Raw genomic sequence first — 26,707 nt, 5'->3', positions numbered from 1 at the left:
TGGACTATAAGGCGCATGGAATCATAACCACAATATGAGCTACTGTATCGCGTTACACACAATTGACGCTGACCAAAATCTGAAAACATTGCATGCATCGAGAATTAAACTTGGTTTTTAGGAGTGAAACCTAACCAATAGACCAGGGGTTGGCAACCCGTGGCTCAGGAGCCGCATGCCGGTCTTTGGAGCTGGTGCTTTTCCCAAAATGTTTACGAATTGAAAAAGATGGGGGGAGAAATAAATTGTCATTTTGATTAACCATGACACAATCCCTTTCAAAGTTTTTCAATGTTGTAAAAATGTGTAGAATATGAATTACATTTCGACTACTTCGGTGCATTTGTCCTTGGCATGTTTTCTGCTCTCCTGTGTCGCGCCTCTGTTAGACCCGAACTATGCGGTCCCAGGCTCCACCCCTTTTAAAGGAGCAGTGTGACAATGTAATTCAACCTTTTGCTATACTCCTAATTTCAACACAGAATTCACATTAAAAGGGTATGAAAACAATCTTGTCAACTGCATTATTTTAGTGAGCCAGTAGCTGTTTTAAGTTATTTCTTATTTTTGTCAGTACGTATTGCATGGGTTAGTTGGTTTGGTATCAAAAGAGAGAAGAGGATGCTGCTGCATTTACCTATGTACTAACTAGTTTGACATGTGCACAGAAATCAAACAAACTGTATTATTTTTTTTGATCTGCTTTATTTTTTCAAAAGGCTGCTGTTTCATTAAAAAAATGCTATGTTTTACTGCTTTCATTTTGGTGCCCATTATGCACATTCCATTTTGTTTTTATATTGAATCCTAAAAATAAAAAATACATCCAAAAATTGGATTTCCTTATTGCATTTCCCAAATGTAATCAAATCAATGAAACATATTGTAATCCATTAATATTGTAACAAAGTTCAACTTAAAGCCTGCAACAAAATGGTGGAGCATCATTCTCCACGAGGTACTGCATCCAACTCAGTCATTTTGGTTGTAGACTAATATTGCCAGTGTATACTGGAAATACGGCGTAATAAATATGGCCGTTATTCATTAACAGGGTAATCAACTCATTCATTTTTCAGCAATAAAAATGCAGTTTTCGTTACTGATGGCCAAAAGCGAGGCGTTACTTTGTCTCTTCTTGTGCTTAAGGAAGATAAGCAGGACATCCTCGGTCAGCTGTTTGCCGTATTTATTTATCGAAATCACGCGCAGATGAACACAGCTCTCAGTCAATCTAACACTGCAGCCATCTACATTCATTTAAACAATGCGGTCCGTGCACCATGACGTCACACACTGGAGAATGTCCTACCCTAACATCACGAGTAAGAGCGCTATTTAATTCACAATACTTAACATCTCACTTGCAGGAAACTAGTGTATGATTCTTTCTCAGTGGTATGGGTGCATGTTTAATCACTAAATGTTTCAAAACTGCTGCTCTCTCCTCACTGAAAGAAATTTTGTCATCCATCATAAATAGAGAGAGGTGGAGGATAAAGACCAAGTGAGAGAGGTAGAGAAAGGGATTGGATAGTCACTTTATATTGTTTTTACTGTTGACTTTTGATGTGATCAAAATAATTGAAGTGCAGTTGACCATTTCTACTTGACCAATTGTCTCAGGTTGTGAGAGATAAATTCAATGGATTAAATACACTTTACATTGTTTACTGCTGATTGTTATTTTATGATACAGTGCATCCGGAAAGTATTCACAGTGCTTCACTTTTTCCACCTTTTGTTATGTTACAGCCTCATTCCAAATTGTATTAATTTAATCTCTTATCTCAAAATTCTACACAAAATACTCCATTATGACAATGTGAAAAAGTTTTTTTTTGAATTTATCAAAAATAGAAAACTAAGAAATCACATTTACATAAGTATTTACAGCCTTTGCTTAATACTTTGTTGATCCACCTTTGGCAGCAAATCCAGCCTCAAGACTTTTTGAATATGATCCCACAAGTTTAGCACACCTATCTTTAGGCAGTTTTGCCCATTCTTCTTTGCAATAAGTCTCAAGCTCAATCAGGTTGGATGGGAGACGTTTGTGCACAGCCATTTTCAGATCTCTCCGGAGATGTTCGATCGGATTCAAGTCTGGACTCTGGCTGGGCCACTCCAGGACATTCACGGAGTGGTTCTGAAGCCAATCTTTTGAGATCTTGGCTGTGTGCTTTGGGTCGTTGTCCTGCTGAAAAATGAACCTTCGCCTCAGCCTGAGGTCAAGAGCGCTCTGGAGCAGGTTTTCATCCAGGATATCTCTATATTTTGCTGTATTCATTTTTCCGTCTATCCTGAGTAGTCTGCCAGTTCCTGCTGCTGAAAAACATCCCCACAGCATGATGCTGCCACCACCATGCTTCACTGTAGGGATGGTATTGGCCCGGTGATGAGCGGTGCCTGGTTTCCTCCAAAAATGGCGCCTGACATTCACACCAAAGAGTTCAATCTTTGTCTCATCAGACCAGAGAATTTTTTTTCTCATGGTCTGAGAGTCATTCAGGTGCTTTTTGGCAAATTCCAGACGGACTTCCATGTTCCTTTTACTAAGGAGTGGCTTTCGTCTGGCCACTCTACCACACAGGCCTGATTGGTGGATTGCTGCAGAGATGGTTGTCCTTCTGGAAGGCTATCATCTCTCCACAGAGGAACGCTGGAGCTCTGACAGAGTGACCATCGGGTTCTTGGTCACCTCCCCGACTAAGGCCCTTCTTCCCCGATCGCTCAGTTTAGAAGGCTGGCCAGCTTTAGGAAGAGTCCTGGTGGTTCCAAATGTCTTCCATTTACGAATAATGGAGGCCACTGTGCTCATTGGGACTTTCAAAGCAGCAGAAACTTTTCTGTATCCTTCCCCAGATTTGTGCCTCAAGACAATCCTGTCTCGCAGGTCTACAGACAGTTCTTTCGACTTCATGCTTGGTGTTTGTGCTCTGACATGCACACTCAACTGTGGGACCTTATATAGACAGGTGTGTGCCTTTCCAAATCATGTCCAATCAACTGAATTTACTGCAGGTGGACTCCAATTAAGCTGTAGAAAGATCTCAAGGATGATCAGTGGAAAAAAGATGCACCTGAGCTCAATTTTGAGCTTCATGGCAAAGGCTGTGAATACTTATGTAAATGTGATTTCTTAGTTTTCTATTTTTGATAAATTCAAAAAAAGTAAAAAAAAAAAAAAACTTTTTCACATTGTCATATTGGAGTATTTTGTGTAGAATTTTGAAATAAGAGATTAAATTAATACAATTTGGAATGAGGCTGTAACATAACAAAATGTGGAAAAAGTGAAGCGTTGTGAATACTTTCCGGATGCACTGTATTGATTACTGTTTATTTTTCTGTTTATTTTTGTTGCACTTTAAAGGTAGGGTGAATCTGTTGCTGGTGAGGTGCTATAAATGTTACAAGCTTCTATAACACAACTACCTGTCTGTTCTTCTCTATTCAACCATCTCAAATACTGCTTGGAAAATTTCAAATTTTTTGACGGACAACAACTTATTTTTAAATTAACGGAAATAGTTACTTTTCCTGGTAACTACTGTAGTTACTTTCCCTATAGAGTAATTCAGTTACTAACTCAGTTACTTTTTGGAAGAATTAGTGAGTGACTACAACCAATTACAAGTAACGTACCCAACACTAACTAGAAACATGGCATATGTTGCATTCATTATGAGGCTTTTATTTTTTGCAGCCACAGACAATTTCTTTGTGTATTTTTGGATTAATAAGACTGTTTTAACGTTTTGAGTTGCCGACCCCTGCACCAAACCATCAGTAATACAGACGTTATTTGAAAACGCATTCGATTTTTTTCTCATTATTACACTATTTTTAGCAATATTTTTGATTGATTAATCAATACATAAATACGGTAATATACCGTAGAACCTTGTGTATTACACACATGAATCAATACTGTATGCATTTTCAATTCTATCCACCAGTATTTTGTGGGATATAGGGCACACTTTCAAATTTCTGGTCAATTTGGGGATTTTAGGTGCGCCAGTACAAAAAAAATCAGTTGCCTGGTTCTGAGGTCACGTACTAAACTCCTTACCTGGAACACTTCCTCGTCGAGCAGTCGGGCCCCGAAAATGGTGATGCCGTTGGTGTCCACCTCTGCGTTGTTGCTGCGGGGCAGAGGCTTGGTCATCTTCTTTTTGCAGTCCAACATCAGTGTCACGTTTTTCTTGGACACAGAGATTGCGATGCGGTGCCACCTGCAGGCCAGATGAGGAAGCCATAAATGTTTGATAGGGATGCCGTAAAATGTCCATGCAGTAGCTATTGAGCAGATACTAGAGATAAGCTCGAGCCTAAAAAAAAACAGCCCGAAATAAAAATAAACAAAGTAAAATGATGATTAGAGTAATGCACTACCATTGGGTATCAATAATCTCTGGGGTAACGCAATTTTTTTTTTAAAGGAAGTACCGTATTTTCCGGAGTATAAGTCGCACCAGCCAAAAAATTTGATCAAGAAGGAAGAAACATATATAAGTTCCACCCGGATTATCAATCGCATTTTGGGGGGAAATTCATTAGACAAAGCCCTACAACAAAAACATACATGTCATCCTGAAACTAAATTTCAAATAAAAATAAATAACAGAAAAGGCCAAATAAGTGTATGGTACACAACCGTTACATGATTGACATGCCTGGTAATGTCGGTAACGACGCAACATATTAAGATATATTCAGGTAACTCAAGCATAAAGGATATGCTAACCAGACTATAAGCTTTACTCGAAATCACTAAATCCAATAAAATCTTCATCCTTGGTGACACTTTTACCAGTAAACAACTCCCCAACTCGGGAGGTAGACAAAAAGCCGCTTCCTCTTTCCGCTTCTACGTTGCGTTCAAAGTTGCAATTATCTTCACAGGCCTAGAGCTCCCTCTTGCGGTTTAGTGTGAAAATAACTTGTGAACTGATATACCGGTAATAAAAAATAAAAACTTAACAATACAATAATGTGTTGATAATTCCACATACGCGTCGGCGTATAATTACTTTTTTCAGGTAACACGTCCAACACCGCTTACAGGGGATACCTTCATGGTCAATTTCACTAACATGCAAAAGAAATTTCCCCAAACCTTCATGCCCCCGTAAGAAAAAACATCTGCCGGCGCTGGTTACTGACTTGCCATCAGCCAGGTTGACACCTTTGAAGAGCGGGTAGTCCTCAGGGGCTGGTTTGCCATGCTGGTCCTCGTACAGGAATACGGGCGAGCGTCCGAGTTCGATTCCAAGCTGCTGAACGCCCTGCTCGTTGTAGACAGAGAGGAGGAAGGCTTGGAGACCTGCATGGGCCTTCACCAATGCCATGACGGAGAAGTTCTCCGGGAAGCGACCTGCAGGGGACACCGCATGACCCCCACATTTTTTTTCATCATAGTTTGTTGGGTATTTATTGATTATTATTACATTTTTAGAAAGGCAAACATTATACAATATTCATTACTAACAACAGATAGGGGTCCCAAACATTTGCAAAAAAGGAACAATTTTTTAGGTTACTATCTTACTTTTTGCACTACTTTTCATTGCACTATGTTAAAATGAACACATTTTCATGGCGCTGATTTTCATTGCACTATTGTTACAATGCACAAATTTTCATTGCAACATTATTACGATGCACTATCTTTATTTGTACTATTGTTACGATGCCCTAAATTTCATTGCACTATTGTTACAATGCACACATTTTCATGATACTATTTTTCATTGCACTATTATTATGGTGCACAAATTTTAATTGCACTATTACTACGATGCACTATTTTTATTTGTACTATTGTTCCGATGCACTATTTTCCATTGCACTATTGTTAGGATCCACTATTTTTCATTGCAGTAATATTCCGGTGCACAAATTTTAATAGCACTATTATTACGATGCACTATTTTTATTTGCACTATTGTTAGGATCCACTATTTTTCATTGCACTATTGTTAGGATCCACTATTTTTCATTGCAGTATTATTACGGTGCACACATTTTAATAGCACTATTATAACGATGTACTATTTTTATTTGTACCGTCGTTACGATGCACTATTTTTCATTGCACTATTGTTACAATGCACACATTTTCATTGCACTATTATTACGATGCACTATTTTTATTTGTACTATTGTTACGATGCCCTATTTTTCTTTGTACTATTGTTACGATGCCCTATTTTTCATTGCACTATTGTTACAATGCACACATTTTCATGATACTATTTTTCATTGCACTGTTATTACAGTGCACAATTATTACGATGCACTATTTTTCATTGCACTATTGTTAGGATCCACTATTTTTCATTGCAGTATTATTACGGTGCACACATTTTAATAGCACTATTATTACGATGCACTATTTTCATTTGTACGATTGTTACGATGCACTATTTTTCATTGCACTATTGTTAGGATCCACTATTTTTCATTGCAGTATTAATACGTTGCACACATTTTAATAGCACTATTATTACAATGCACTATTTTTATTTGTACTGTCGTTACGATGCATCATTTTTCATTGCACTATTATTACAATGCACACTTTTTCATGGCTCTATTTTTCATTGCACTGTTATTACGGTGCACAAATTTCAATTTCACAATTATTACGATGCACTATTTTTAATTTGCAATATTGTTACAATGCACTATTGTTAAAATGCACTAATTTTCAAAGCACCACTTTTACAACGTAAACCAGTTTCCAAGCACTACCTTGTAAATAGTAATGCCTATTTATCCTGACATTCATTATTATGTGTATACCCTGGGGTGCCATGTCTAATATCGTCGCAAACAATGTTCACTACGCTGTTATTAAATGATAATAAAGACTATTACTATTACTATATACTCTATACAACACGCTACAGTGGGTATTAGCACGTCACATTGGGTATTTGTATATTGTATTCCTTTTGCTTTATTATTGTATTGTTCTCGGCGAAGGGATGCTGTTGGAAATGTGAATTTCCCTGGGGGGATGAATAAAGTATCTATCCATCTATCTATCTATCTATCTATCTATCTATCTATCTATCTATCTATCTATCTATCTATCTATCTATCTATCTATCTATCTATCTATCTATCTATCTATCTATCTATCTATCTATCTATCTATCTATCTATCTATCTATCTATCTATCTATCTATCTATCTATCTATCTATCTATCTATCTATCTATCTATCTATCTATCTATCTATCTATCTATCTATCTATCTATCTATCTATCTATCTATCTATCTATTCACTTCAACACTAATGTGCCTTGTTAGGTGTCTCATGAGAAATTGTCCAAAATGAGAAAACTATTAAAATCAGTTAAATTAGCCAAATGATCTGTGATAGCAAACATTTTTCCTCACATCTGTTATTTTGTAAATGGTCTGGATTTATATAGCGCTTTTTAGGACACCTGAAACCCTCCCAAAGCGCTTTACAATGTGCCTTACACTTACCCATTCACACACAGACTCTGTTGCAATATAATGCAGCTAAATGACATGTTCATTACATACTACAGTTAAAAACCATTATGTTAACAGATTTCTTTGACGATGACAGTTGAGCTTATGCTGCAAGATTAATGAATGATTAAATAAATAAATGAATGACTCAATCAATCAATAGTTGACATTTGATGTATCTTTTTTAAATTTACTAGACCTTCGTAATTTCAACTTCCTTTGAAAACGCTGCACACTGAGGCTGCAAAGAAAATTAAATTGGCATTTTATCTCAATGACCATAAAGACAATTTTGAATCTTGAATGATTGTAAAAATATAATACAGTAGTTTATTTATTTATTCATTCATTTTATCTTATTTTTCAAACTGGCCTTTCATAACTTAAATGATAAAAATAAATGCAATAATTGTTTTCGCAAATTAATTGGTAAACTAAAAAGTAATCATTTTTAATTAATTTAATTAAATAAATTAAACAAATGTATTAACATATTTTAAACTGGCAGTGTGGCTAGGGATTTACTGTATTTTAAAATAAAAGAGCTTTGCTTCAAAAACCTTTGAGATCATTCAATCTAATGAAGAACTCACATAAAAAAGAAGAAGTAAGCACTTGTAAAACTTTCAGGTGACAGGATTGAACAGAAGCAAAGGCTCATGAGAGATGACTTTTGGGTAGACATGATTACGGTTGGTCTAGCTTCTAAAAAGCATAATAATCCTACTTGGATCCCTTGGTGTCTCCTCACTCAGACGCATAATTACAGTTTGGCTAAACATCATAAATAGATGATGGCCATGATGATTGCAAGTCTGCCGCACTCCGGAATTTTATTGTAAACGTTAAAGATTGCACACTGACATTTGCTGCGACATCTGCCCTGCATTTAGTGGGGGATAAACCCTCTTCTGATATAAAATATACTTGAAGGTAAGGAAAAACTAAAAAAACCTTGTATTGTATTGTCATCACACAGAATGTCCTAAAGTTCAAAGCTTCCCCATATAGTGCACATATACACATAAAATTCAAAAGTAACTGAATTTCAAAGTAGTATTGGTTATATGAGCATGAGGCAAATGAAGAAACCTTAAGAAAGGGCCACAAATGAGGTAATCCATCTTCTAGGATGACCAGGCTGCAATCAATGTTGCAAGGGCATTAACAGACAACACACAGACAACAGCGAAATGAAATATAGGTAATCAAAGATTGGTGTGTGAGTGTGTGTGTGAATGGGTAAGTGTGAAGCACATTGTAAAGCGCTTTGAGAGGTCTTCATTGACTTGAAAAGTGCTATATAAATGCAGACCATTTACCATTCAACACAATGTCCGGTTGATATCTTCCTGAGGTCAACATCATTCATAAACTACTGAATATAAGTGTGTTTTAAGCATATATTTAAACACTTCCACTGAGGTTACAGATCGGATCTCAGAGGACAGTACAAGCAGGATGTAAAAATCTGCAAAGTGTTTTGTAAAGAACTGCAAGCAGACCATGAGGGGTGGATTATAAAAAGCAAGCCACAGAGATCACACATCTGTCCAGTGGCTACTTGCAGACCACCTCCCACATAGTCTGCGGACCTCAAAATCTGTCCTCACATCTTGATCAAATTCATAAAAATCACGTTACACTACCAGTACCATATTTAGACTTAGTTTCAGGAGGCGTAACGTTTAGTCTACTTCCTGACACCAAATTGTCAGGTGTGCCATGAAGAATTTGTGTTGAAATGTAAGCGTTAAATGTATGTGTTCATTTCCTCCCTTCTTGATTACTGTAATGTACTACTCTCCTGTCTTCCAAGGTGTAGCATCAAGAACCTGCAGCTCGTACCAAATGCAGCATGCGCCAACCGGGACCTTTCGCAGTTCTTTTCAGGCCGAAAAGTCTGCCATGATCGCTGCAATCGCCTGGCTAGACCACAATAACGACTGGTCCTCAGCCTCCATCATCACGGATTGCAAGTCCCTCCTCCAAGCTCTCTCCAACCCTAATATAACAGACCTCTCCCTCCTGTCCCTTAACTCCTCAATTGCGGCCTTTTCCCCATCCAAGAGCATCCGGCTTATCTGGGTCCCGGGTCACTGCAACCTCCCGGGTAACGACCTTGCAGACGAGCAGGCTAAATTAGGCTCTGCCCTCCCTCAACCTACCGCCCCGCTAGACCCACAAACTCGGCTCGCCATTATTCGCAGGAGCTGCAAACCCCCCCATCTACCCACCCACGTCTCATTTCTCTTACCTCTTCCCACCACAACCCGGAGGAAGAATTCCAGCTCTCAAAGAAAGACCTTGTCAATCTTATACGATTCCGGTCCGGTCATCACCCCTCCCTCTGAAGATGGCAACATTTGACGAGGAAATGCGAAGACGATCGGTGCCGTCTCTGTGGTGAGGACGAAGAATCGGCCGAGTATCTCTTGCTACGGTGCCCTGCACTCCAGTCTGCCCGATACCACCGCCAGCTGGGATTCTCCTTCGGAGAACTACGGAGCCTCCCACAAGCGAGTCTAGCGCTACTAAGGATTATCCTTAGGCGCCTTGAGTGACTCAACAATAACAACAACAACAACAGCAGCGAGGCTTTTAACTAAGCCAATAGTGTTTGATAACCCCAATTTCAGCCGACCTGCACTGGATCCCTGTCAGTTTAGGATGGGATTTTAAGGTTCTGATTGTATCTAAAATTATGTATTGACTTTCAGATTTAATGGTCCCTGAATGTTCCTGCTCTGAGCTTTTGCTCTGAAAACGCTGGACTATTAGTGATCCAAAGAGCAAAGAAGAAATCCGCAGGTTCGAGAGCGTTCTCCATTCAGGCCCTTGTGCTGTGGAATCCTCTGTCCTTTGAGATTCAATATGCAACCTCAGTGTAAGCGTTTAAATCTAGGCTCAAAACACACTTATTTTCTATAGCTTAGGAATGATGTTGACTTCAGGGAGCTGTCAACCGGACATTTTGTTATGACCTATTTTTCATGTTGATGATGTCTGTGTGTTGTCTGTTGATGGTTTGGCAACATCTATTGCAGCCTGGTCATCCTGGAAGGGGGATTATCTCATGTGCGGCCCCTTTTCATGGTTTCTTCATTTCCTCATGCTGGGGTTTTTGAGTTTTTCCTTGCCCTTATGTAGGTTTTGGATCAAGAGATGGTGTAATAATAGTCTGTAGTCTTTACAGCCCCGTGAGATTTCTTGTGATGAAGGGCTATACAAAATAACACGACTTGACTTGACTCTGGGCCTACCTGAGAATAGCTGCTTGGTGGGGGCTGAGATCTGGGCCTTCTTGTTGATGCGGTAGGCGTGGTCAGGATTGCTGGAGCGGCGAGATGTGCAAAAGCCAGGGACTTTCTTTACACCTTCAGGGAGAGTAGTAACCTGCATGGCTTTCAGTACGTCCACGGGTTCTGCAGAAGAGAAACAAAAAAATTAAGTCAACTCATGGAGCAATGGGTGTGACAGATAGAAGCATTTAACACCAACATACTTACAAACAAATAACCAAAACCTGGGAAAAGTGTGCAATTTTTTAAAACACAACAATAAAATTCAAGCATTTTCAAGGATGACAAGCACCCGTATAAGCCCTACTCATAGCTTTTGTCACTTGATTTGTTTTCCCCACAGTTTTTCCTCCAACCACAACTCATCCTATTCCCGCTTTCAGTACGCTGTTCCCTTGGTTCCTTGCTAGTTTGTGTTCACCATTTCACAGCACTCTTGTTTATGCAGAGTATCGAACCACTGCCTGACCTGCTGGACGATAAGCACCGCCTGATGAACTATGGGACTGTTGACTTTGCTGCTTGGGATTGATGTGTCACCAAAACGTTTGCCTGTCTATTGGATTAAGTTTGTTTGCCCCTGGTGCTCTGGATACCTTTGCCGTTTTGCCTGCCATTGAGTGAACTGAACCCTGCCCTAATAAAGGACGACTGTTTTATTTTACTAATCAGTGTTCCTGCATTGTGCTTCAGTTCCATCCAGAGTAAGCTCATGACAAAATACTGTTTATATGAACCTTTCTAAAGGGAAATTGGGTGCATCGAGCCTGAGAAAAAGGTGGGAGTTGATCCCTTCCACTGGGAAAAACTGCATGAGATGAATATTCTCTGAGATCACATCAATTTCTTGCCTTGCTTCATGTGACACCGTTTGACCCAGCAATTCGTCGCTGCATCAACACCTGCAGGGCACAGGTGCACAATACTGGCTTTGAGTGGAGGGAGGTATGGGAATGGTGTTCAAATACTTCCCCTGGCACATGGCAGGTACAGTAAGACTCTGTGTGCACCACGGGTGAGGGAAAGGGACCCGATTGTGGTCTCACAGCCGCCTTTGAGGGTACCAAATGGGTTAGGGGTTCACAGCCCCTCCCACTTACCCTCAATAGACACACAAACACACATTTGATTTGAATAAACCTTATGATGCTGATTTATCAATTTTGAAACAAGCCATTGAATTCAAATTATCTAATTTTAATATTTTGGTGGATGGAGCTTAGTGTAAAAAGAGTCCCTGAGCAATTAGGAACACTTTACACAATTAGTGAAGTAACCAAACAGACAGCAGAGGAAAATTAAACGTCTGAACCAATTTCGGGATGACTATTGCTTTCAGACTAAAATGGACAAGCCCAAACACAGGCACCGCCCAAAAAATCTAAATTAAGCAAATTATACAGTAGCTAAAAGTGTGCCAGAAGGCTGTCAGTTGCACTGGAAGGATGGAAGGCAAAGCATTCCAGCATTTGTGAGTCACAATTTCTGGCTACTCAAGTTTTGCACCCGATTCACTTTCACACACTTTTATAACGGAAATCAAATGTCACGGTAAGAGAAAGAGGAAAAAGGACACAATGGGAAGTTCTTTGTTGGGTTATTGCAGTGCTTTACAATTATTTTCTGTCCCGAAGAAGAAATCCTCTCATTTCAAGAACGGAAAAAGAGTCACCACACATCAAGCAAATTTGCATCCTCAGCGAACCGTAAAAAAAAAAAAAAAAAAAGTACTGGAAGTAAGGGTTGAGATTTCTGATAGTGGAGTGGTCGTTTGGCATGTTATTAAAAAAGTTGAAAAGATAAATATTTCTGAAAGTATGTGTTCCACAGGGCAACTGCATTGAATCTGACAGCAGGTGAGTAGTAACAAGTTACATTTACACTGTTACATTTACTTGAGTAAGTTTTGGGACATTTTGTACTTCTAGGAGTCTTTTTAAATCACTATACTTTTTACTTTTACTCGAGTAGATTTCTGAAGAAGAAACTGTACTCTTACTCCGCTACATTAGGCTACATTGAACCAATTACCTAAATCCAGAGGTGGTTAGTAGCGAGTAACATTCTCTCCGTAACATTTACTTGAGTAGAAATGTGAAAAAGAAACTGTACTCTTAGTCTGCTAAATAAAGCTACATTGAACAAGTTACTTAAATCTCCTCACGCAAATTTCTCACGCATGAGTCACGTTTCTTTTATTTATATACCATATATTTTAATATTATATATATTATAGCAGTAGGAGGTAGAGTGCTCTTCTTAGGACCATGAGGTCGCAAATTCGTTCAAGTAAAAAGTCCACGTGTATTTGGGCAAGATACTGGTGTCTGGGAGTGTGTGTGAATGGGTAAACTTAAAGAACATTCAAAAGCGTTTGGGATGTCTTCAGTGACTTGAAAAACTGTATAAAAACGCAGACTGTTTAGTATTATATTTACCATAGAAGGTACTGTACAAGTAGTAAAATTAGGATCAGATTGCAAAACTTTCCCAAAAACGGCACAAGTACAATGCGGCACTCTGTTAGCAGCTCACGTGAGGCCGACTGCAGTGAGGCCGCCATCAACGCCCGCTAAAACAACATACCACCCTCCACCCGGCAAGGGCCTGGCCTGGCCCGGCCCTAGTCTGTCTCCAGATCAAAGTAGACAATTTTATTTTTCTACATTCAGTCTTCTTTACCGTCATAAGCGTTTACAGTTGGCTGCTGCATTTGGGTCAATTACGCACAGTCAATTGGGACAGGAAACAGGCATCGGGCGCACCCACCGCACATGGATTGTGTGTTCTACACATTCTAATACACACACTTACTCACTGTATTGCACAGAGGTGGGCAGACTACAGGCGGCGGGCGACACATCAGGCATTTAATCCGGCACGCCAAACCGAAATTGTCAAAATATAACTAGAATTTATATAATGATAAAGTACTACTAGTACAAACATATCTTTTAAATGCCAACTTTGTCCTTATTGTTTCTTTGTGTGTCTATACTTCAAATACAGAAATTCTACAAAATTGCCACGACAGTAATATACTAATACAAAATGATTTCTACTGAATTATAACAACAGAAATGCAGTACTACAAAAATACTACTACGGAAATATTATGACACAAATACTACAAAAATAAAACTACAGTAATACTACAATATACTAAAGATATCAGACAAAATTTCTACTATGAATAAAAAAATATATATCTATGGTGGAAATACTACAAAATATATCTGCTTCTGACTGTCCCTTTTCGAACATGTTTTGTTGTTGACTCATTGTTGTTGTCCTGTTTTTATTATAATGTTCGAAATATAAGTTTTTATTCATTCATTCATTCATTCAATTATTCATTCATTCATACTACTGCAAAAACACTACAAAATAGAATTACAGTAATAATACAAAAACACTAAAGAAATACAGCAAAAATTTGACAGCAGAAATACTACAAAAGTACTCATAAAATATAACAGTAATGCTAGAAAATAAAGTATCAAATTTTGTGCTTAAAACAGGGACCTAACATATTACTTTGCTATAATGTTGAACGTTTCAAAATTGATTTGAGAAGAACCTCAATCCGATTCACGTATTTTGCAGAGCCACAAATATATCTAGGATTTACATATGGGTTCTTAATCTTGCATGTGCATTTATCAAGACATACAATTAATATATCTTGAATAAATCACAAATATAAATGTTTTTGAGACAAATCTCTCCCCAAATACAGTAGGTGTTGACTAATAATGAAAAAAATAATGTGTCTTATACTTTCCGTAGCAGGTAGTTCTTCCCATTATAATTTATCACTGGGAAGCAATACTTTCCTTTTTTTGCATGGCCCACAATAAATGTCCCTAATTGATAACACATTTCATACAGCCCTGTCCTCTTGGGTGCGACCTGTAGGGGGTGATGACGCTTTATAGGACAATGCCATACGATCTAATACCAGCTGCAGTTAATCACGATGGAAGAAGAAATGCATTGGTGAAGGGAACCCCCCACGGCAACAATTTCAAACTTTTACAAGCACTTTACCCAAAATTCAAGCACTTTTCAGACCTGGAAAACACAACATTACAATTTAAGCATATTCAAGGATTTCAAGCATCCATACGAACCCTGTAAGAGGTTGTCAAACTCTTACATAAGCTTATTGTTATTGAACATTTTTGCTAAAAGATAGAAGCAGATAGGCGTGTTGGAATTATTTTTTATAAAGGCTCATGGAACTCAGTTGGGCCTTGTTAACACATACAGTACTTGAGAAAAATATTGTTATACCAACTTTTTAGGGACAACTCAAATGACACACTGAACCTTTAAACTTATTAAAATGTACTTCCCAATCCATTCACCTCATCAAAAATATAGAAGATATAATTCATAGTGATATTTATCTTTTTGATGAAATACATACTTTGTTCATGGAAAGGTATCAAATGTTGACTAAATATGTTATTCTCTGCTGCCATCTCGTGGCTTAAAGTCATGATAAATGCAATGTATATTCGAAAGGAAAACACAAAAAAAGATTTAGTTGCATATTTTTCCCGGCGGTGATGTCGTGTTACAGCTGTGTCAAATACCAGATATATACTCCAGCTGACACATTGAACTCTCACCTCTCACCTGCACACAACAGTCCCATTGTGAGGTAGACGCCGTGTACGCACACAAAGTCTGGGGCATGCAGGGGTTGCTTCACGATTGAAAAAAAAAACACTAGATGGCGGCAAAGGCTCGACTAATGCTAAAGTACAAAACGGAGAGGAAAGGGACAAAAATAAAAGAGAGGGCAAAGTTTAGCCTGGGTCAAAGGGCGGCATGGTGGGGGGTGGTTTGCGTGCCGGCCTACGGTGTAGAGGTCCTGGGTTCAATTACAGCTAGTGACCTCCCGTGCAAAGTTTACATGTTCTCCCCGTTCCTGCGTGGGTTCTGGGCACTGCGGTTTCCTCCCAACTTACTAATACATGCATGTCAGGTTAGGTGTCCCTAGGTGTGAATGAGCGAGTGAGATGTATGTCTGTTTGACAGGGTGTCCCCTGCCCACTGCCCACAGATTCCTGGGATGGGCTACAGTACCCTTGCGATTGTAGTGAGGATAAATGGTGCAGAAAATGGATAGATGGAATTTCTAGTGTGTCATTTTATGTAACCATTGCCATGAAACTGATGATCAGGGGTCTCAAACTCGATTTACTCTGGGTTCGCTGGAACCAGGGTCTGCGTTAGGTTGGGCCCCATCAGTATTTCAAAGGCAGAAACTCACCAAAAGATGCGTGTAAAATGCTTTCAACGTCATTTGAGCTTTAGTTCAAACAGCATTGACAATCTCCTTCCTCACTCCGGCAGCCTCTCATTCCGCATTTAAATTTGAATGAAATACTTTTCAATAAGTTTGTAAAAAATGGTTAATTGAACCAGATCATTTATTTAAACTTTGAGTCTGTAAAGTGAACGCACTGCATTGGATTAACCAGGAAGTAGCTAGCCAATCATATTCCAGGGCAGATGTACTGTACATCGATCTCAAACATTAGTGCAGTGTTTTCAGTAAGTTGTCGTACTGTGCTGTAGGAAATTATCCAATTTGTGTGCCTGTGCAGTCTAGCGGAAGCTATCTTTGCAACGAATTCACGAAATCGACTGGTGGTGTTCCGTGGGATTTGTTCAATGAAAGAAAAATACCTTGCCTCAGAAAGGTTGAAAAACACTGCATTATTCAGCACATTTTGTGTGCTGCCTAAATAGTTAGCACAAATGAAGCATCCATTTTAAACTCATTACCTTGAGGGCTGCAAATGACCTCTGCTCTAGATGCCTTAAACCAGGTATGTCCAAAGTTCAGCCCAAAAATTCACAATTTCACAAAATGATAGCAGTAACCATTTGGCCACTTTACACCATGGCTTTCTGTGAAAATTTTGTCCCACCTCATTTACAACATGGCGACTGTAAATATAAAAAAGAGAGTTGACTGTGAAGATAGCCACTTCCCAAACAAGAGGAAATTGGAGTACTCTTTCACCGAAAACCGAAACAACTGCCTCGTTTGCCAAGAGACTTGGGCTGTTTGAAAAAAATGTAATATCAAGTGGCACTGCCAGACAAAGCATTGTAACTACAAAAAGCTAACGACAGTGTTAAAAAGGTGAAGCAACTGGAAGCTGCTTGAACGGCACAGCAACATTTTTTCACGAAACCCTGTGAGTCAAATGAAGATGCTACAAAGGCGAGCTAGGAGGTCGCAACGCTGATCGCCAAGCACTGCAAACCTTTCACTGAGGGTGAATTTATTAAAGAGTGTTTAAAGAAATCCAGGCTGAAAAGTCAGCCCTCACACATTTTCAGCTTACCAAATCAGCTCCGCTTTTAGGTAATTTGGACACCCCTGTGCTATACCAATAAATTTGGATTCAATTTGTTAAACATTTCTCGTGACTAATTTCTGGAAACAGTTATCAGAATCTCGGTGGTTAAGGTTTTTTCCCCGGGTGACAAACTTTTGCCAGGCCAACAGAGTCTGGAAAAGTGTATCTTAAGCAATCTTCCAAGTCAACTGACATTTTGGTCCACGTTTGCTCCAGATTTACCAGTTGCTTCCGCCCATTTGCCGACCACACTCGCAAGACAGTTAAGTATGGGTTTGAATTTATGTACAGTCCAAAAAGTATTTTTTTCAAACCCAAAATGCATATGTTCCTTAAAAGGAGCAGTTCACCTAAATGCAGAGTCAGCCTGAATAATAAAAAACAAAGCTGCAAACAAGATGTTACTTTTTTGTTTCTATCTCAATTATTAAGTCCATAAGTCGCTTGATTGTAAAGTCCTGATCCAGAACCAAACATAAATTAGGACACTCAACATTAAAAACGATTACCGTATTTTCCGCCCTATGATGTGCAGCGTATTATGAAAACGCGCGACCCAAAACAAATTATTTTGGCATATATTTTGTTATTTCATATTCACAGCATTTGTACACCTTTTTCATATCCAAATTTAGCAAACCCTTTTTAACCCACCACCTTAGACAACCAGATCCACAAATATATCTGCAATCTGCATATGCCATTTTTAATCTTGCATGTGCATTCATCAAGGCATATGACTTTTTTGAGCAAATCGCAAGTATATCTGTGGATCTGAACAATACGTGTTTAAATATTTTTGAGACAAATCTCGCCAATATAGGTGTCGGGAAAAATGACAAAAATATGTAGCTTACATTTTCAGTTGCAGGAAGTTCATAAGATTACAATTTACCACTTGGAAAGGCTAACTCAATTTTTATCATGGCTCGTAGTAAATGACCATAATTGATACATAATCCTTGCACTAATACACATTTTGTAGTGCCCTGTTTAGGTGGAGTATGTAGCAAACCGTGGGCAAAAAAAAAAAAAAAATCAGAGTTAAGCTAGTCTCCGTAAATTATCCTTCAAATGACTGGAAACCGCTGCGTCTCCCATTGTGAAGAGATGTACGTCCTTTTTTTGCATTATTTGATCCTGTCCTAAAGCATCTGTAGGGCGATGACGTTTCACATGATGTCGTGCCAGTCCAGGGTGCACCTGATTTTTGCCCCTAAATCAGCTTGGATATATTTCAGTAGGTAGTGCTGGTCTAACTATTCTTATTCAGGCTTTCTCTATTGGTAAGCAAAATAATCACATTCAGGTTGTATTTAACTCATTCAGTTAAATTTTCTGAAGTATTGTACCTGAGTGCCAACATGGAAAAAAATGTATTTTTTTCTGTTTTTTGGAAGAAGAAAAAAAAAAAGAAAAAAAAACATGATTTAGGGTTTTGTGCAGCTCATCAGTGAGTATCAAGCCTCTGTGAATGATTTAGGTATGCGATTGAAGTGTGTAGGCGGCCCTGTGTTGCAAGTATAGATGTAGTGAAGTGTAGTGAGAAATGCGAAGATACGTATAAGTAGTTTCTAAAATATAGTCCCTTCGTCATCGTTGGGGCAAAGTTGGATAATGTTTCCTATTTAAAAGAAATGTGTGGCATTGAATGAGTTAACCTTCTTTTGATTGCAATACTTTTACATGTTAACCTGAAAAATGTTGGTTTTTCAAACTTATCTTTAAGTTCGAGGACAAGTAGGACGTCTGTGAAAAAGATATTGCCACGTTTCACTGCGCGACGTGTCTGATTTAAGGGCGTGTGCACGTTGTGCTGGTGTCTCGTGCGGTTTCGAAACGCAGAGGCAGCGTTCCCGTTTTAGAAGCAACCAAGTGGATGCGGAGACGCCGCAGTGGATGGAACAAGGAGGCCTGCAGCAGGACGCACTGACCAAATGTAAAGGTGCGGTCAGCCTTTTTGTCAAACAAATTCCACATTGCAATTACTTCCAGCAGTTTTTCTAGCTTGATGGTTTTCCGAGCAAAATAAATTGCTATGAGAAAGTATTTGCCCCCTTCCTGATTTCTGTATTTTTTGCATATTTATCACTCACAACGGTTTCAGATCATCAAACCAATCTTAATATCACACAGACACAACCAAAGCAAATACAAAATGCAGTTTTGAAATGTTGATTCTATTTATTGAGGTACAAAAAAATCAAAACCTACTGTATCTGTCCCTAAAAATGTATTGCCTTCTTAACCTAATAGCGATTTAGGCCACCTTAGCATGGTTGTTAATGAGTCTAAATTTAAATCCAATTGGGCCCAGATTCCTTCACAGCATTGTAAAAGACTCATTACCACTCATCGTATCTGTTGGTGCCCCAACTCGCAATTAGGATCAGGGAGCAATTACTTTTTCACATAGGGCCAGATAGATTTATTTTTTTATGTGCCTTAATAAATGGAATCAAAATATCAAAACGTCATTGTGTGTTTTCCTTGGTAATAAAATTGGTTTGATGATCTGAAGCATTTGTGAGTGATAAATATGCAAAATATTTTGGGCTCTCATCCTTTGAGTCAGACTTCCAAGAAACATGGCAACAATTCCAATCATTTACAAGCACATCAACCAAAATTCAAGAAATGTTCAAACCTTGATAACACAACCTTAAATTTAAGCATTTTCAAGAATTCCAGGCACCCGTACGAACCCTGTATCCATACATCCATACCTGCAAGCTCACAATTGTTTACTTTCGCCACAAAAAACACATTCAAAGTAGGGCACATAATGTCCAATTGTATAGCCCGCAGAAGCTAAGTTTGTTTCCAAACTGCACAGTGCGTGTCAATGTATGGAAAGGACATGACGTGCATGGACATTATGTGAAAATGACCGAACTGGCTTCCTGCACCGGTACCAAATAACAGTGAGCAGGAATAGCTTCGTCCACAGACTGCCACCTATCATTATGGCTTCGGCTATTCTGTCCCCCGTGGATCAGCGCCTAGACTGTCCGCGTTGAAAACCGCTGGCCAGCGTGGGCGGACGCTCCATGTGTTTCCTTGAACGTGCCATGAAGGTGTGGTTTTCAGACCAGTGCGGTAAGGGAGGGGTCAGGTCAGCTGGGACTGACGGAAGGGTAGCAAATACAGTGCTGTGAAAAACTATTTGCACCCTGCATATTTATCACTCACAATGTACTTTTTAAATGTTGATTCCGATGTGACAAAGTAACTGCCACCCCCCTACCCCTCTCGCTTGTTAAATCAGATTGAATTAACTGCGACTAACCAAAGTTTTGGGAAAGCTGAGATCACACCAAAAAATTGATTTCCACCACCCGGATTAAGAAATCACTTTAACTGAATCTGCAAGGCAAAGTAGGCTACAAAATCTCAAGTACACTATTAGCATGCTGTTATCCAAAGATATTCCAGAAGAAAGAAGTGAAAAAATGATTGAAATATATCAGTCTGGAAAATGTCACAAAGCCATTTTCAAAGCTGTGAGGCACCAGCAAACCACTTAAAGAGCAATTATCCACAAATGGAGACAACTGGGAACTATAGCAAACCTTTCCGGTAGTGGTCTACAAACTAGGATGACAACGGCTCATCCAGGAGGTTGCAAAAGAATCTTGAAAAACATCCAAGGAACTGCAGGCCTCGCTGGCCTCGTTTAAGGTCAGTCTCAAAGACTCCACTAAAAGAAAGATACTGAACAAAAATGGCATGCGTGGGATAGTTCCTGGGCAAAAATGAGTCAAAAGTTGAGGACTGGTTCAATGGCTGAAAATCCTGAGGCCATCAGCTGCCATCTCTATCAGTCTGGATAAGGCCTCCCTTAGGTCTTTTTCCTCACATGGTTAGTCTGTGCCTTGCCAATAGCATATTTTATGTCTATTGCTATCTCTTTTTTTTTGACCATTGTGTGCGTGTACGAGGTGTTTCGGGTTGTTGGGTGGGGATAAAGGAGAGGATTTTAATGTCTTTTTGTACGCTGAATGTTTTTAATACAGCACTTTGAGTGGCAAATTATCACTTGAAAAGTGCTTTACAAATATACTTGATTTAGATATGGCACACCATTATTGAGTATTATGTCACTGAAACAATTATGAAGACTCAGAAACGCGAGGATGGGATTGAAAAGCACAAAGTGACCATAAGCAACCATAAAAAAACTCAGTTTTGCATGAAACAGGTAGCGCTAAATCTGGGGGGAACTAAAAGTGTGGTCGAGAAATGTTTCAGGAGGCGGAGGACACAGATGCTCCATTCAGACGAGCTTGTGTTTATCCAGAAAGACAGGCACAGAGCGTCCTTTGAGGACTTCTATTTGCGACTTTGAAAAAGAGCTGCGCGCTGGATGGATATCAATGTGGACAAAATACTTTGCTTTGAACAAAACTTCTTTCATGCCTTGCATAGGGAAAAACATCTACTACTAATTTGCACATATATATATATATATATATATATATATATATATATATATATATATATATATATATATATATATATATATATATATATATATATATATATATATACATATATATATTTACATATACATATATAAATGAGAAATATAAATAATAATCAAAAGGTAAATTCTCTTTTCCTTTCGTCCTTTCTCTCTTTCTATCTTCCTTTCCTCCTGTCTTTTTTCTCTCTTCCTTAAGTCTTTAGTTCTCGTTGCTCTTTTTTTCTCTTTCTTCCTTCCATCCTGCAGCCCTTTGAGACACCTTGTGATTAAGGGCTATACAAATAAACATGACTTGACTTGAATAAATGATAAAATAATGTAAAAAACTATTATTAATAATGATTATAATACAATATGATATGTTAGAATATGTTATAATATGTTATAATAATAATAATAATAATAATAATAATATCCTTTGTATTGTCATTCTTTGTAACAATGTACACAGAACGAAATGTCGATACACCTGACCCGTTGTAGCGAGTCGATGCAGCCGCAGCCAACAGAGGGCGCCGCCATATAATGTTAAAATAGAATAGAAGAGAAAAGAGGAGAATAGAATTGAAGGCAACCAGTTCAGGGTGTCCCCTGCTCACTGCCCAAAGGGTGCTGGGATGGGCTTCAGCACCCCTGCGACCATACTGAGGATAAGCAGTGCAGAAAATGGATGGATGATATAATATAATATAATATAATATAATATAATATAATATAATATAATATAATATAATATAATATAATATAATATAATATAATATAATATAATATAATAATCAAACAATACAAATAATAAGACTAATAAAATAGTAACAAAATAAAATGAATAATAATAGAATAGAATAGAATATGCCTTTATTGTCATTGTTACAACATGGGATATGGTGTGACAACGAAATTGGACGACTCCAGTTCCACATTTACAGTGAGGATAAGGAAACAAAGAGATAAAGGAACAAAGAACTAACTGTTATCTAACTAACTGTTCTAATAATGAGAAGACAGTTAGTAGACAGGTAAAATATTGAAAAGGTAATAATAAAATGAATGTTTAAATCAAGCAAATAAGTGAAAGTTTAATAAATAACCTGGTCAAGGAACCCAGAATTTTGAACCAAAATATGTGGGGTACATTGTAATTTTCCCATGACTAATTACAAATTCAATGTGTTGCTACGTGAGCGTGAGATGTGCAAACGGACTCACCAATTATTCTAGTGGCAGGGGGGCAAATGCAAGAAAAATGTCGGGGCTGGATTGTAAGTTGAATTTGGGGCTCATGTACGTCACTCTTCCATTATCAAACAAACTTGTAGAAAGGTGCTTTTTGGCAGGCGTAAACACATGCACCAGAAACACTGGCTGCTTTCTCCCTCGCACTAACCCTCCCATAAGAAGCCATTCATGAGAGGCAAAATCCACAAACCAAAAAAAAATAACCAAAAAGGGAGAGGCGGAATGAGGGGGCACTTATGTCACAATTAAATACACTGTGCAAAATGACATTATTTTTCTTGTATCAAATAAATGATTAAAGGGACAGTGTGAAACATCCAGGGACCCCTAGTGGTACAAAAAACATTGATTTAAATACTAGACCAAAATACATGTACTACCATATCAATGCTATTTTTAATTAAAAAAGGAATTCTAGGTCAGGAAATATGCATTAATTTTACATAATGGAATCCCTACCTAAGATTGCCGCCATGTTTGTCTGCCATCTTGCTGCGCCAATGGTTTTAGTTCGCATTAGACAACAGTTCTATCTCTTGGTCAAATCCTACATATTTGGGTTTTAAAGGTGTGGTGCTTCACTGGAAGTGTTTTTCTAACGTTTAATTATTTTCTTGATTAAGAGTGTGTTAACAACTGTGTTCAAAGAGCCCATCTGCTTTCTTTTCTACTGAGTCTATCTGCCTTTATCTTACTTTTATCAGAGATGTTGAGGGCGGAACGCATTAGGAACGAGGAATGGGGGCTGGGGGGAAGTGCTGGAGAGTGACGTCACTCTCATCCCCGCAGGTTCATTTCATTTCTATTTGTCAGTTTAGCATGGAAATTGTAAAAATAAGAAAAGGCCTGCTACCAGTAGAGTCTGAACATCAACCCAGACATAAAAAAAGATGAAAGTAGAAAAGTTTGAGAAAAACATGTACGAGCACTCGCGTCATGAATGAGCGGATTGGGGCTGCGATCACAATTTTAGGCCAGGAAAAGGCGTCAGAGAGTAGAAGTTCCAAATTCTGTACAGCTCCTTTAAAGGTAGTACCGTAAGTTCAAAATATTCTACTTGCTGACGCCATCTTCTGGCTGAAATCATTTTATAATCTTGATATTTTTAGAGCACAGTATATATATATATATATTATATATATATATATATATATATATATATATTTATTTATATATATATATATATATATATATATATATATATATATATATATATATATATATATATATTTATTATACATTTGTGTGTGTGTATGGCTCTTTGGACTCAATTGGGCATTGTATTTTTTTTAAACTTTTCACTGACCCCCCAAACTGCACACCCCACCTTTAAAAAAATGCACGTAAAAGCACGCGCATCATGAATGAGCTGACTAGGGCTACGATCACGATGTTAAGCCAGGAGATGGCAGCAGAAAGTAACAATGTTCCAAATTCTGTACAGCAACTTTAAAGGGACAGTACGTCATATTTAGTTCCTACTACAGTAAAGGTAAAGAAAACAACAACGTTGTTTTGGTTATTCTGCAAAAATACATGAACTATCATACCAATGTTTGTTTTACAAAAAGGTCGAGAAATGTATATTTCTTTTAAAAAAATGGAATCCCGACTTAAGTCACTACCATGTTTGTCTGCCATGTTGTTGCTTGCTGTGGCACTGGTTTTTATTTGCATTAGACGACAGTGCCATCTAGTGGTCGAATATTACACACTAGGCCTCTAAGTAAACGTGCGTGACGATGCCGATTATCGATGCGGGCGTGCACCACGAGGCACCAATGGACGAGCTGGTGCTCAGGCTGGGATGGCCGTGCACGCATGCGTAGATATGATAGCAAAAATAGAAGCCTAAGTAGAATTTATTTTTGGGTGAGGGGCTGAGTGAGAACTTAACAAAAATGTAAAAAAGAATTTCGCCTGTTCATGATCATACACTTTTCAATCCCTTTTAATTCCACATAGAGGACTTTTTGAAATGTATCAGCGTTCCACATGCACTCTTGGACAAAATAATCCCAAAAAAGTGGATGACAGGTAAGGACATAAATAAAAGACTCAAATCCGGGACAAAAGTTGTCTTACCTGCCTGCGCCAGAGTGCTCTGGCACAAAGCGAGCACAAAGGCGGCCAGCACCACAGAGGTAAGCCCCGGGCTCCATGGTCTCCGTCTCTCCCGGTTTGGACAATTTACAATATCCATAGTGATGCGGCGGCGTCTGCTGCTGGATGCGAGGGTGTCCTCTCCCAGGGAGCCAGCCGACGAGAGGCGGCCGACTAAGATGATGAAAAGAAAAAAATTAGGGAGAGCCACCAAAGTGAAGGCAGGGGGGGGGGTCAAAACAAAGCCTTTGAGGGGCAGCCCCTAAAGCTCCATGGAGTCCGCCGAATGCGGGGCACAGACACCTGGAAGCTTGCGCGTTCTCGCACCCTTCCCTCACTTTCCCGCTTTACTTTCTCCCACTTGAGTGAGAGTGTGTGCGTGGAGGGAGGGAGGGTGCAAGAGAAAGGAGAAGCGTCAATGTGGGAGGGAAAAATAGTTAAGTCAGGGTGTGCAACTGTTCGATTTGGAGAGAGTTTCTTTAAGAAACTGCATACACAAGAGTATAAACCTGAATCAAAAGTGATTTATTGTTACCTATCTTTTTACAAAATGTATATATGGTTTTAAAATGATGAAGATAACTCGCCCCGTGGGACATGCGAGCGAGCGCAAACTATCCAATCGAAGCTCTGTCCGTGCTTAAAGCCACGCCCTCCCGAGCTTCTTGGGAGCTGATTGGTCCCTTCGACATGGCCCTGTTTTACCCCTTGCGTGATCAAAGTGACACGATTCATCATTATTTTTCCCCACCTCATCATTATCATCCTCTTACCTTAAGACAACTAACTGCATTTTAGTTGCTGTTAATGCTATTTTTCGCACATGTCAAGTGAATAGTGAAAGTATTGCAACAAACCAAGCAGAACCGTGATCAAGTTGTGGAAAAGTTCAAAGAAGGAAAGGGATACAGGACGAATTTGCAACATTTACACATCTTTCGAAGCATTCTGTAAGCAATAATACAAAAATGGAGAGAGCATAAAACCACTACAAACCTACCAGCACCTGGCTGTCCCTCTAAATTTCCGACAAACTCGGAGAAAACTAATCAGGGAAGCAACCAAGAGATCCATGATCACGTTGAATGACCTGCAGGCATACACAGTTGAGGTGGGACAATTTATGCATACGACGACTATTAGTTTTACTCTGCATAAATCTGCCCTTTACGGAAGAGTGGCAAGACGAATGCACTTTCTGAGAGAATACCATAAAAAGGTCCATTACTTTTTGGAAGAAGTAGTGATTATCTAGTAGAATCAAGTCACATTTATTTGTATAGCCCTTAATCACAAAATGCCTCAAAAGACTGTCCAGGTTACAATTACACCATCCCATGATCTTATTTATAACTAGTTACTCTTTTAAAGTAATATGCCCAAGACTGGTTACGATGCACTATTCTTTTTCGTTCAAATTGCACTATTATTATAACATGGGCCAGTCTCTAAGCACTACGTTGTAAAAAAAAAAAAGTTGTTTTCTGCCTTTTACCCTGCTAGTCTTTTGTCTATTTTTCTCTTTAACGTCTTAATTACATGTTTACCCTGTAGTGCCATGTCTAATCTTGTTGCATACAATGTTTCACAACGTTGATAATTTGAAATTACGGATGAAAAAAGAAGACGTATAGATGACAGAGTAACACAAAACTTCAAGCTTCTACAAAAAGTG

The 26,707-nt window shown here is 38.6% G+C and overlaps 1 protein-coding gene across 2 annotated transcripts in view; it reads right to left on the bottom strand.

The window, feature by feature from the left end:
• Positions 1–25,190, bottom strand: part of LOC148371372 (uncharacterized) — a 53,586-nt gene extending 28,396 nt beyond the window's left edge. For both annotated transcript variants that reach the window (XM_088329382.1, XM_088329383.1), the window contains exons 1-4: positions 25,015–25,190; positions 10,783–10,944; positions 5,173–5,383; positions 4,079–4,241 (exon numbers count right to left, since the gene is read on the bottom strand). In XM_088329382.1, the coding sequence (XP_088185508.1) occupies positions 4,079–4,241; positions 5,173–5,383; positions 10,783–10,944; positions 25,015–25,132 (654 nt within the window). In that variant the 5' untranslated portion in view covers positions 25,133–25,190. The remainder of the gene's footprint in view (positions 1–4,078; positions 4,242–5,172; positions 5,384–10,782; positions 10,945–25,014) is intronic.
• Positions 25,191–26,707: the final 1,517 nt, after the last annotated feature.

This window comes from Urocampus carinirostris, chromosome 2 (genome assembly GCF_059441175.1).
Source record: "Urocampus carinirostris isolate Australia breed hairy pipefish chromosome 2, RoL_Ucar_1.0, whole genome shotgun sequence".
Lineage (NCBI taxonomy): Eukaryota > Metazoa > Chordata > Actinopteri > Syngnathiformes > Syngnathidae > Urocampus > Urocampus carinirostris.
The sequence above is the reverse complement of the archived record's forward strand: the minus strand, read 5'-3'. Positions and strand labels throughout refer to the sequence as shown.